General features: G+C 33.4%; 1 protein-coding gene across 1 annotated transcript; it reads left to right on the forward strand.

The window, feature by feature from the left end:
- Positions 1-20: 20 nt before the first annotated feature.
- On the forward strand, positions 21-9,662 carry LOC148621983 (uncharacterized). The gene is made up of 8 exons (XM_088571415.1): positions 21-177; positions 2,448-2,514; positions 2,690-2,790; positions 5,689-5,756; positions 6,328-6,503; positions 7,327-7,440; positions 7,859-8,818; positions 9,099-9,662. The coding sequence occupies exons 1-7, from the start codon at positions 175-177 to the stop codon at positions 8,794-8,796; spliced, it is 1,467 nt and encodes a 488-aa protein (XP_088427541.1). The 5' UTR covers positions 21-174; the 3' UTR covers positions 8,797-8,818; positions 9,099-9,662.
- Positions 9,663-13,354: the final 3,692 nt, after the last annotated feature.

Genomic DNA, 13,354 nt, shown 5'->3' on the forward strand with positions numbered 1-13,354 from the left:
ATGAAGAATGCGCAAAATCCATTTTTTTCAACAACTATGCATTTCATATGAATGGTTAACTGACAATTTAAACTTGTTCATTGTCACGGACCGTTTGTTATAATACTAAATTGCAGGGTTTTTCTTCCGCATTGGTCATGTACTTAAACCACTTTGGATACTACTTTCATAACTATGGTAAGTTTTTAACAGTAACCCCAGAAAACATTTTAATCATGCGGTATATTCTAAATAATACCGTCTGATCGGCGATTTTAAGTGACGGTTAATTATACCAGTCCAGTTGCTATTGTAACCTTGATTTCGAAAGGTATAAAATTTGATAAGAGCTAGGGTCTTTGAATCCAGTTAAAACTCAAGATGTCTTACCTGGGTTAGAATTTGACATAGCTCCTTCTGCGACGGATCTGTTACTCCCCCCAAGAGATGTTTTTTTTTTTGTCAATATAATTTTTTCGGACAGAATAGAATGGTATTAAGTTGGTTCCATACAGAATTTTGAAAAAAAAGCGCTTCTTTCGTAGACATTGAAGTGCTACTGCTGTACCATCAGATAAAATTTAAGATCAACACAGACTATATACATTTATGAAACACTATTATATACATTTATAAAAGTTCGTTTATACCAAAAGCTTCGATAAACTTTAAGACTTATGATTCATTATGGACACAACTGGTTTGGACACAATAGAGCACAAAATTTGAAATTCAATAAAAAAATTTCAAAATTGGACCAAAAATTAAAAAGTCGATTTTGTATTTTAAGCGTTAATGGAGATCCTGTTATAATAGGGTAAGCGTCCTCTGCTTTTCTAGTTGTAAAATAGAACGTGGTTGAAACTGATTAAAATAGGAAAATAGTAAAATCTATGAATTAAAATGCTCATTGGGACAAGTATGGTTAATGACTACATTCAACCGGGTTCGACAGCTTCTATTAAGAACAAACAATTCTATCAAAGAAAAGTTAGTAATAACTTGGTTTAATATGAAACAAAACTTCTGGTTTGTTTGTTTTGTTTTTGTTTTTGTTTTTTTTCTTGGGGGGAAGGGGGGGGGGGCTGGCCAGATAAATTTGTATTTTCAAATTGTATGATATAACATCATTGATTGATAAATAGCATCGTCGATCGATTTGCAGTTTGCGATAAAATCATCTTGAGCTCGACTTAGAAAATATCAGAATTCACCACGCAACTTTTATGCCAATCGGACAAACGATATTAAGATTTATTTAAATACTTTTACACAGTTATGCGTGCATAACCAAGCCCAGCGTAAACTGATAGCTGGCCTTGCGTTACTTTGTTAAAAGACGAAAACAAACTATAAAGGGAATAATGAAATTATAGACAGCTGTATAACGTTTGGCTATTGTTTTCTCAAGAAGTGAGGTGGGATTTTTTGTTGAATAATGGAATATTTTTTCAACAGCAGCCGAAGTTAATGTTTTTATTTGAAATCAACACTCAATTTGTTTTAAGTAATGAGAGTATTTAAAAAAAGTCATAGTCCGACTCTCCGACAAAATGGTCGGAACCGTACTACAATTAAACAGGATTTCAAAATGTACATATATACACAACTAGGTCAAAATATAAAATGCGCAATGAAATTCAAATTTTACGATCAGTCATGCGTTGAATATACGTACTTACTATAAGGAAAGGCTATGTATCCTGTTACGATGACATTTACTTCTTCACAGAAATGTGTCTCAACCCATAGTAGCAATTTTATGAAGGAAATTTTTTAATCGGAAAAATTATGCGACTATTGTGTATCTTTTATTTGTCAAAGAAGATCGGATTCTAGGGTTTCCGAAAATTTACTAAAGAGATTTTATTTAAATTGTAGAAGCTGGTTTCGTTAATTTATTTCTTTTATGATTTTGTTTTGCAACATTCATTGATACAATTCACAACTATGTCGGTCCCCAGGACTGATTCAATTCTTATAAATGCAAATATGACATATAATTGTTCATGTTAGATTATATTTGAATCTCTGTATGTTGCTTGGTTTCTAAGATTCTCGCGAGTCAACGAAAGGTTGATATTGATTGAGTCGCAACTTACTTGCTCCTCAATGAGAAATAAAAGGTGTTTTCTTATGTATATGTATTTTATATGATAGGGTAGATGATCGATTAATGAGATCTTGGTGATGCGAAGTTATCGTTTAGTTCAGTGGAATTCTCTGGCATGTTGTTGTCTACGTGTCTTGCTTTGTTCTCAGAAATTAGATATTGATAAAATACATTAAAGTATTTCCCTTATCATATCCAGGTTTTGATTATGATATTACCATTTGTTATATGGACTTTCCCTTTGACTATTCATTTGACTCTTGCCTAGATTTATCAGTTCGGCATTTTATTATTGTAAGATATGAATATTTAATCACCAGTGTGTTGAGTACATACCTACTTTCTCTTTAAACAGTCACAGAAGTACGTTTTGAATAGAGCTTACCGGTATGATGAAGAGGGAGGAATTGAAGACAAACAAGGTATTGCTCTTCTTAAAAATATCTTAAAGAGTTAAAATCAATACAAAGCGAAGGTTACAGCCAATTGTCAATAAAACAAGTTAAGTTCATTCTTAGTTTTGCTCAAGGTGTATTGATTTAGATTGAAAAGTTATTAAAAATGACTTTTTAAAGGTGTATTTTCTATTCTCTTCAGGAGTGATAGGGAGAATAGAAATCTCGAAAGAATGGCAAGGAAGTTACTCCAATCCTGACAGTCAGGAACACAATAGGATGAAGTCCCAATTAGAACACGAGGTATTCAATAAAAAACCGATAATTAATACAAATACGATCAGAAAGAGTAATCAAGGGAACCAAGGTTATAGCGGTAATCAAAAGAATGCAATCCAGGGACAAAGACCAGACATGGAAAACAGACATACACAACAAAGAACATAAAGTAACTAAAATCATACATACAAAGTAACAAAAGCAAATAAGCAACTCGGACTCCACTAAAAACTGGGAGCATGGACCAGGTGCAACGGTAGGGTAAGCGTCCTCTGCTTTTCTAGAAACACCCGCCGAGTTGCTCATAAAACGTCAAGTCCGGGGTAGACAAACGAGGAAAGGAAAACTATGATCCGTTGAATAGATCAGTTTTCATGGTGCAGATGGATACACCATAACGATCCACGAGTTCATGATGACGACCATAAAACTTCTGTAGTGATCTTCAATCTTGTAGCAACATAATCCTATTCCAGAAGCCTATTTGTTAGAGTTCTAGCGTGATACAAAAAGTCTGCGTAGTTTCGGCAAGCTCTGGCATGACGTATGAGTTGTGAACACTCCATACGCAGGTGCTGAAGGGATGTTGCTACAGATGAAAGGAAAGTTGACAATTTTGAATGAAAAGTCATCACGTTTGTCGTAAAGTTTGGTCAATAGTTTTCCTTTACCATCGATTTCTAAGTGTAGGTCAATATATGAGGCTGACTTCACAGTGTCTGTAGTATCCTTTATCTCAAGTTCTTTGGGGTAGATGCAATGTATCAAATCCCCGAAATTAGGATTGTTTAAAGATAATACGTCATCTATATAGCAACTTAATTCAGCAGATAGATTTTGTTTTCTTGTTTGTTTGTTGGTTGCTTTTAATGTTTTTTTTTATGTGCACATGTGTAGATATACCTCTTTAAGTGTCTATTTTAGGTTGTTATTGATAATATACTAGCAATGCCCGTATGGGAAGATTCCCATTGCGCCATTTTATAAGTATCATTTGCGACACACACATTTTTCAAATTGCTTTAATTGCGCTAGAATGGGAACTCATTTGCGCCTGTCTATTTGTACGCGTTTTTCAATTGATAAACACCTTGAGTGCTGTCCTTTTGCAGTTTATCTTAATGAACAGAATATCACGTGAATATTTATTTTTTGGAACATACACATAAGACCAATGTAATAACAACGCCAAATACTAAGATAATTTTATCCTGCAATGAGGTTACTTGTTAACCGAATGAAGGTATACGATTATTTTTTGTTGCATTCGTACATTAGCAGGTTATCGACTTTCTGGCTTCTCCCACTCACGTGATCGGCGGAACTACTTTTTTCTGGTATGCATAAATTAATCATGGCCGCCACCGTAGATACGATATAAACAAATTGCATTTGCGTATCTGGTTAATCTTTTTTTCGCTGTTTTGTTTCGTTTTCACTTTTTTACCTGAATAAAATAAACGATTTTATGGAAACCAAATAATGATTTTGTTTGTATTTTTTTCATCGTCATATATATGGCAAATCCCAAATCTCGTTCAGATTTGATTCATTATCAGTTTGCAGACGACTTCCCCTGTCATTTCAGTCATGTCGGACTCGGAGCCAGAGTGTCCGTTACAATTTAACATAAACTGGTCCCCACTTAAAGAAATTGAAGCATTACAATATGATAAACCTCTTGAAGAGACAAATGACCTGAAAACTGTAATGCTCTTGGATTTATTACTGCCTAAACCCCAAGATAATGAATCAGAGGAACACTACATTATAGATCTGCCCATTCAACTGCCTCCTCTTCTTCAAAAATCTCAAACAAATATTTCAAATCCCAAAGAAACTAGTGTACAAATTTCACCCCTGAAATCTACTGCCATATACCAAACAGAAACAAGACAAGTCAGCTTCCACCTTCCTCGCGAAATTCAAAACCTTAATGTTCTTAAAATCGACTTTACAACATTTAAAATATTTGTATATATTATTCATTTTACTTATTTGTCTATTGGAATAAAATAAATTTTGATACATTGCTTATTTTCTTCAAACAGCTTTGACGAATTTTATGGTGCGGATTAAATTTTAGTGTTTACTGAGTCATGCGCCATACGTATTAATTTTTTTCTTCCGTTTAACGATCGGGGCTCCTCAGGGGATATGCATTTTGAAATTTTATTTTAAAAATGTACACACCCACAAAACTATTAATATAACAGGATAAAAACAATATAGGTACATTGTCGAAAAGTATCGAAGATATGTGATGAGGTGACGGAACGGGTAGGAGCCTCGCATTTCCTACCAGTTCCGTCGTCTCATCATATATCTTCAATAATTTTCGACAATGTACCTATATTGTATATTTATCTGAGAGCACATCAAAGACCATATATTTCGAGTTGTTCTAAATGGATGAAGAGCTGTATTGTTATTCTTAATAGTTCAGAAGTATATACCATATTTCAGTTCGTGTCGACAAGTTTCTCCTATTTCATTTCTTTTTTTTCAAACTAGCTCAATCGAAACTTAACTCATGGCGAAAATAAGTCCACCACTGTAAAAAGTGAGTGGCGCAAACGTAACACTGGTGCAAATGAGTTGTGGCGCAAAAAGATATCTCCTGCCTTTTTATGTGCTTATAAATTTTACAATAAGAACAGTAACAAAAAGAAACTAAAAGAGGACCGATTTATATCAATCAGATTGTATATTTTCAATTACCAGATTCTAATTTTTAATAAATATATACATATATATTAATATATACTTACATGGCAAATTGCAATGCATTTTTATAAAATTACTAAATATCTATCATGATGGTTTTACTGTATCTTGGAGTAACCATGTATTCCGAGAGCTCTCCCAGGCTATAGGGATAAAAAAATGAATGGATTGATATTCTATATTTTATAATTACAGTTGGAGTCGCTGATAAATGCAAGTACGTTCCGGAGTACATTAGCTTCCCTAATTGTCACAGACTTCAGGTAAGAACTCATTGAAGCTAATGAGGCAGTCACTTTTCCAAGTCTTTTTAAATAGTTCTTAATATGAAATCAAAGTATAAAAGGGTGGGAAATACACGTGAACGAGCAATGTAGCTACCATTTGATTTTTATGGAGGAGCATTTTTTTTGCATTAATATAGAAATAATCTCTGACCTAGCCTTTTATATTTTAATACTTAGTTTCTTCAGTCCTTGATTTATAACATATCCTGACTTCTCTTTACAACTTTTAATATGCATGTTTTTCTTTTTCTTTTTGGAAAATACATCTTAACCCTCCCTAAAAAAATCAAATGTTAGCTCCCTAAAAATGTATGCAAGGAAGAGTCGAGTTTTCAAGCCTATGACAATGAAATGTCTCAGTACAGTTTAATTTTTTCACTAAAATAACAGTATAATAGATTAAATTAGACGGTTGATTTTCAGTCGCTGTGCCATTAATTCGCAAATAAATTGAAGGTCGGAACAGACCCCATATGTTCCCATATGTTCCAAAGATACCTAATATTCGTTGATTTATTACAACCAAGTTGTTTTACCTGTTTTGTAGAGAAGGAGTTAAAGGTACAGAGGTGTACTTCCGAGTGGTTTTCATTGGTAATTTTTTCGATGAAAATTCTTTAGTGCAGACTCTTCAGACGGATATTAGTAAATTACGTTCAAGTGATTTAGATAGTTCTAGATACCTTTTATTGAAGTATGCTTATGAGGACTCCATCAAAATAGGTAAAGATATAAACGCATCAATCTATATAAAAATATTTAATGAAATGCACATAGCGATGATTTCTTTTTTAATGTATGTATTCAATTGTGGCTGAGTTGTCGTTTCAATAAATTTTGTCCGATCGTATCTCGGTCAACCAAAAGTCGAACCTTAGTGGTCATATCTGGACCTCTCACGATTAGATTCCACCATAGACTAAGTAGTGCCTGCAATCCATTTCATCGAGTTCCAACAGCCCATAAAATTTTCCTTTTAAAATTGAACGGCAGTCTGACGCATACAGAAAGAGTCTGTACAATCGTAAATTGCTTTTAAACGTTCAAAACCAAAACGACGGTCATTCCCTTTGTGTCTTTGAAGAACAGCCACTTTTATCGCCCATATTTAATGCACAAATGAGGTGGAACTAAAAGTGACGCAACTAGTTACTTTTGAAAAATAAACATCACTTCTTCTTGAAAGAGTTATCCAGGAAACCAAGATTCTAGCGGAAATCAAAGTAACAAAAGTAAATGAGCTCCACTGAAAATGGGAGCATGGACCAGGTGCATCGGTAGGGTAAGCGTCCTCTGTTTTTCTAGAAACACCCGCCGAGTTGCTCATAAAAAGTCAAGTCCAGGATTGATGACAGAGGAAAAGAAAAATTGAACAAATCAGTTTCATGGTACAGATGTATACAAACGACTAACGAGTTTCATAATAACGACCATAAAACTTCTGAAGGTCGTGAAAAATAATGTAAGACAAATTGCGCAAAGTACTATAGTTATTAAAATTTGAAATAAATGAAGTCGATAGCAAATAGTTTCATGTCTGTTTCAGGTGCACACCTTTCTCCCCCTGGGCCTAAGAGAACAAACCTGATTATAGCTCTGTTGATTATACTTCTCATTGTTATCTGTGTAGTTGTAGCAGCCTATATAGCCACTGAAGACCGTAAGTATAACACAACATGTAAAGGTATATACTGCATAGTAACCTATTAAAACAAAGATGTTCTATGAACCAGGTGCATCCAGAAACAGTTGCATCCTCTTCTGTTCCAGAAACACACGCTGATTTACCTATTAACAATGCACAGGAAAATGAGAGTTAACATGTAATCTCCTGTAGATGAGGTTCTCGAGACTTGAGAAGAAAGCTCAGATCGTTCGATCTCTAAAATCTGGTCAAAATTGAAATTGGCGAGAAATAGGGTACAGGTTTTCCATTTAAATTTGTTTTAAAAACGTGGCCACAAAAAAGGAAAACATGGTCAAAAAGTACTGGCGACGCATTATGTATACACAAATACTATATGTACTCGTGTTAATTCAAGATTTAATACTGTAAAAGTATTTATTTGCTATAATAGATACCTCTACAACGATGAAGCAATCTGCAACAACCAAAGGTCTTACAAACCAACCAGTAACTACGACAATGGCACTTGTAACTACAAATGCCAATTTAGAAACTACCACGGATCAAAAGATTCGATCAACTACTACGCAAATATCCCCGACAAATAAATATACCCAAACATCACAATTAACAACTGTAAATATATCACCAACAGCTGAAAGCAAAACAACCATATACAACACGATGAAATCAGCTTCCTCGCAAACATCTTCGACAACGAATGCCGGTACTAGTATGAATATAGACACAACACAACTTGCCGTAACGGACAAAACTACAACAGCCTATGAAACGACGACGTCTGGTGACAAACAAACGGAATCAGACATGACAACACAATCAGTTTCTACTGACAAACTAATTTCGACATCAGCCGTCACTGGAACGGAAAAAAGTACCACCACAACACACCCAGGGACTACTGTCGACAAAATGACGACACCAATTGATAAAGAAACGACAAAAACTCTAACAACACAGTCATTTAATGAAAGTCAATCTATAACAACACAAACCGACATAGAAACAACGGGGGTGTTGACAACACAATCTATGACTTCAGACCATCCGACGCCGACAGAAACTGACCAAGAAGTGACAAAAACTACGACACAACTACTTACTACAAATCGGCAAAAAACATCAACAATCGATAAGGAAACGACAGAAACTACGGCACAGTCGATGGCTTCAAACCAACTAACAACTGGAGCAACCGTCGTAGAAACGACAGAAGTTTCAAAAACATCATTGACGACTTCAGATCGGTCGACGACAGCCCTAACCGACACAAAAATGGCAAGATCTACAACAAAACAATTAGTATCAACAACCAACACAGAAATTATAACAACTGATACAGTAACGACCAATAGTTCAATAACCTAGTTTGTGTAACAAGTGACACCAGGTATTGATTTTGGTTCAATTATTTAAATCTAGCTACTGTCAAAATTAATATGAAATAAACTTGAATGGCATGTTTACAAGACGTCATAACGTTCGCCAGTCGATTTCCATGAAAGAATTTAAACCTTAAGATAGTTTGCTTTGGTAAATTCACTCCATGGTGGAATTGTATCAATATTATGCGTACAATCATAGATCTACATAATTACACGAGTCTATGGTACAAATGGCGTATATACCAACTTAAAAATAAAACAAATATATCTTCTTCTTTTTTTTAGAATGGACAACATACCCATCTGGTCGAATGGAGATATATGAGCAAAACAAAGAACAGTATATCTAATGCTGATAAAATGCTCAATAGATTTTTTTATCTTCCTTGTCACTAATATTTCTGAGTTCTGACTGTATATCCGAATCTATTAATGCATCGACCATTTTTGGCCTGAAAATGAGGGGGTTGGATTTGATGTCGGATAAGATTTTTTTTTTCGTGTAAGCGCAAAATTTTTATTTATATTTCTGCAGCAATTGAAATCAATTTATTTGTTTGAAAATCAAATAATCAAATAAAAATCTGCATTTTTAAGGTAAGGGGAAAGTTTTTTTTTTTGGTGGACGAGTGGATGAGTAAAAAATATTTTTTCAAAATTTGGAATTTTTTTTCCGAAAAAATCACACCTCCCAGATCCTCGCTAATAATATATCGGTGTCTAATGCAATGCAGCTTTAGTTAACCCAGTTTTAAGCGGAATTAAACATGGTCACAACTGTAGTGAGCATCATTATTCACTTTGTGTTTTATATTGTTGTTGAACTTAATAAATGAATGTTACATCATAGATATTTTTGAGCGTAAAATAGAAGCATTTCGCGAAACTATACATAAAAACAATAACACAAACAAACAAGCAAATATGTCATATTTTATATTTAACGGTATTATACCGTTCGTGTATTTAATTGGACCGTGAGCATATTCATAATCAAAATGTATGAATACATGTACTCAAATGGTTTAAGTGTGAGCGCACGGTTCGATCGCATGGCGCTGCGCATAATTTGGATTTCGATTGGGTATGTGAACCATGTAAAATTACATTACAGTTAATATCAGATATAAAGTTTGTGAAATTATTAAATAGGACAAATCTTTGAACAATAATACATTAGTAATTCTAATATGACGTGCTTCAAAGCTCAGGATAAAACAATGCGATATAAATGGCCAGCCGGTGGTAAAACAATAATAAAATGGAGTTTCCGTGATTTATTTCTGAATTTAATTTAGCAGACCTATATAGGTTGATAGATATTTACATAAGTAGCATAAATCGCCTATTTGCAAAAAAAAATATGCAGCGTTGTCATGGAAATCAGGGTCTAAAAGTAGGTCACAAGGTCATTTCTAATATTCTAAAATGCCTTATTTGCGTTAAATAATATTTGTGACCACGAAAACCTGAAAAAAAGCAATTTTCAGATTAAAAAGAAATTGCAGTAAAACGGTTTAAATTCTTCGTTATGCCGCTAAATGTGTTTATTTTTCATAACAATGACCACAAAGCACAAAATGCACTACAAACATATATATAATGATATAACATTACATATTTCATCAGCCATATTTGCTAAATCTTTAACCATAAAATTATGTTTTCGACAAAACATGGTTATTTTTCACACATATACAGACCAATGCAATCCTTTATTCAAAGTTTGTATGGTATTCCCTTACAGCTTTCAAATAAAAAAACTTTAGAATTTACCATCAGGTACTTGATATTTTTTCTATTTTGAAATTCTTTATGAAATGATCAATTTTGGATTTAATTAATTTTCGAGAAAAAACAAATCTCAAACTAGAATTTTTTCGGTGATTAACATATTCCAAAGCAAATCATTGAGTAAGCAAGCTTTATAATGGATACTGTATATTTGGGAAAGTCTTAAAATGCATATGAGAATGAAGAACTCATGTCAAAATCATATCATTAGTAAAAATTTTGTTTAGTATCCATTTGTTGACTCTAAAAAATTCCACTATATTTCTAAAAATGATACTTAAGCATCTCAAAATTAACTAGATTTTTAAATTATAATCTTTTAATTACCACACGCAGCTCAAACCCTTTTCTTGGGAAACAAATATTTTCATTTATTTTCAAACCCCTTTCTGTGAACACAAGTATAAATGTGTCATATTTGAAAAGTATGATATCCACGAAATGAATTTGTCTTCGAACGTATACTGAAACTCTGAATGATTCAATTAAAATTAAAAACAAAATGATATGTATAAGTAGGATAGACGTATGTTACACACATGAACTATGATGTAAATGAGTCATTATCAGTTTCCCTCTTTATAGATCAACACTGGATTTAAAACCAACAAATCAAAAAACAACAATTCACAAATTTATTGTAAGTTCGTACCATCAAAATTCGAAAAATGATTTCAGAATGTTTCATTTCACACTAATTTAGCTACATAAGGAATTGATTCATAAATGATTTGTGGCCAAACCCTGAGTCTTCCGAGTTGCATAAAATTAATCTTCACTTTTGCACAAGGTTGATTCCATATAAGAATACTAAGTCATCCTTTTTAGAGACAAAACCTTGAAGCCAGTGTATAGGTTTTTGTTTTACCAAATGATAAAACATTTCTATAACTATTCGGAAATTGAATTATTAACCGAAAATGTATTATTGCATTTGAAAAAAAACTGTCATTCCATAAAGACGAAGTACTAGTAAACAATTATAGTCTTCCGACTACTGATATGCATATTAAACTTTAGTCTGGAAGAGGCAATTAAGCTTCTAATATGAAAACGAAAAAGTGCTAAAATGGATAATTTTCATGGTTTATATTTGATTTTTTCCAATTATTTAAATGGTATTCATCTTAAAGAAACAATTTGACAAAAGTAAATTGCCTTTTCAAGAAATTCCAAAAGGGCTGAAAGGTAAGAATATCGTGATATCTAAATACATTGTTATTGTATGTAATTGATAATACCACAAATAGAAGTTCAGTAGATAAAGAGTAATCAAGGGAACCAAGGTTATAGCGGCAATCAAAAGAATGTAATCCAGGGACAAAGACCAGACATGGAAAACAGACATACACAACAAAGAACATAAAGTAACTGAAATCATACATACAAAATAACAAAAGCAAATGAGCAACTCGGACTCCACTAAAACTGGGAGCATAGACCAGGTGCACCGGTAGGGTAAAAAAGTTGAAGCCCAGTAGTGGTACTGCAATTGTGAATTAGCAGAGAGTGTTTAAAACAAAAACCAAAAACAAGAATAAACTGTTGTCAAGACTAGCAAATAAGATTGAGCAATACTAATTTGTTGAATAACTTGGTATTGCAGTTTATCAGGGATTATTCAGCACAAACCAAAATAAATGCTTTAAACATGCATGTGGAATTATATTTAATTGAGAATATTTCCTAGACTATTTATCAGTTCAGTTTCAAATGCTTAAGATTAATTAAGATTAAAGTGTCCTAACAAACGGCAACTTGTTTTTATGGATTTTATTCTCAATTAAAGTCTTCTTGGATATGCAACAATTCAATGAAATAGGTAGTAAAGGACAAAATTTCAACTGTCTCCGCCCCGTGCAGGTCCGGGTGTCAAAAGAATAGGCCTGCAGCAGCGCTAAGCTTGCGTAAAGGGCGACTAAATAGGCTATAATACGGAAAACCTGACCGCAAACCATAGTGATGCACTGTGTTGGGAAAGATGCCACGTTCATCGCACGGTAAAGAACCCTACTGTGGTATTCTCCCGGAGTAGGAACTATAGGGCTCCGCCACAGGAGGCTAAATTGCCCGACCCTACCCATCTCTCCCTATTTCCAGTGGTAATCAAAATTTGTCGACCCCATTATCCTTGTGTCCCATTCCTTTTTTCATTAATCATCATTTCATGTTCAATTTATCATCCACTTCATGTTCATCGCCTGAATATAGCTGAAATATTGCTGCTGCTCGGGCGTTAAACCCCAACAAACAAACAAACAACGACTGTCTCGTGTTTGTTTGTATTCATAACCATAAATCAATTTAAAATGTCTTGCTACAATCAACACTATTTATATTTCAGGTAATAAAATTGCCATGACTGACTCACTTTGTCTACAGAAACAGAACTTCACTTAACAAAATTGAAAAATATAAATCCGAAATGTCCCGTTTTTTCATTATCAGGTCCCCATTTCAAGTGAAAAATTAGTTTTAGTTCACTTTTTATTGTAATTTTATAATATAACATTTATTTATCCTCAAATTATGTTGTCCTTTTTTATTTTGCATTTACAGAATAGTTATGAAAATTTGTAACGCCTTTACTGTTATTATGTGAAAAATAGAAGGACACATTGTCAAGTCTTCAATCCTTTAAATATGTAGTATAACCTTGCTTGTGTGAAGTTCTGTTAGGAGTATCTATCGGATTTGAACGGAAGTAACCATTGTGGAATATCATTGGATGTGAAAGAGTTAATCAA

Source organism: Perna viridis, chromosome 3, assembly GCF_037379345.1.
Source record: "Perna viridis isolate PV_CMFRI_1.1 ecotype Kerala chromosome 3, ASM3737934v1, whole genome shotgun sequence".
Taxonomy (NCBI): domain Eukaryota; kingdom Metazoa; phylum Mollusca; class Bivalvia; order Mytilida; family Mytilidae; genus Perna; species Perna viridis.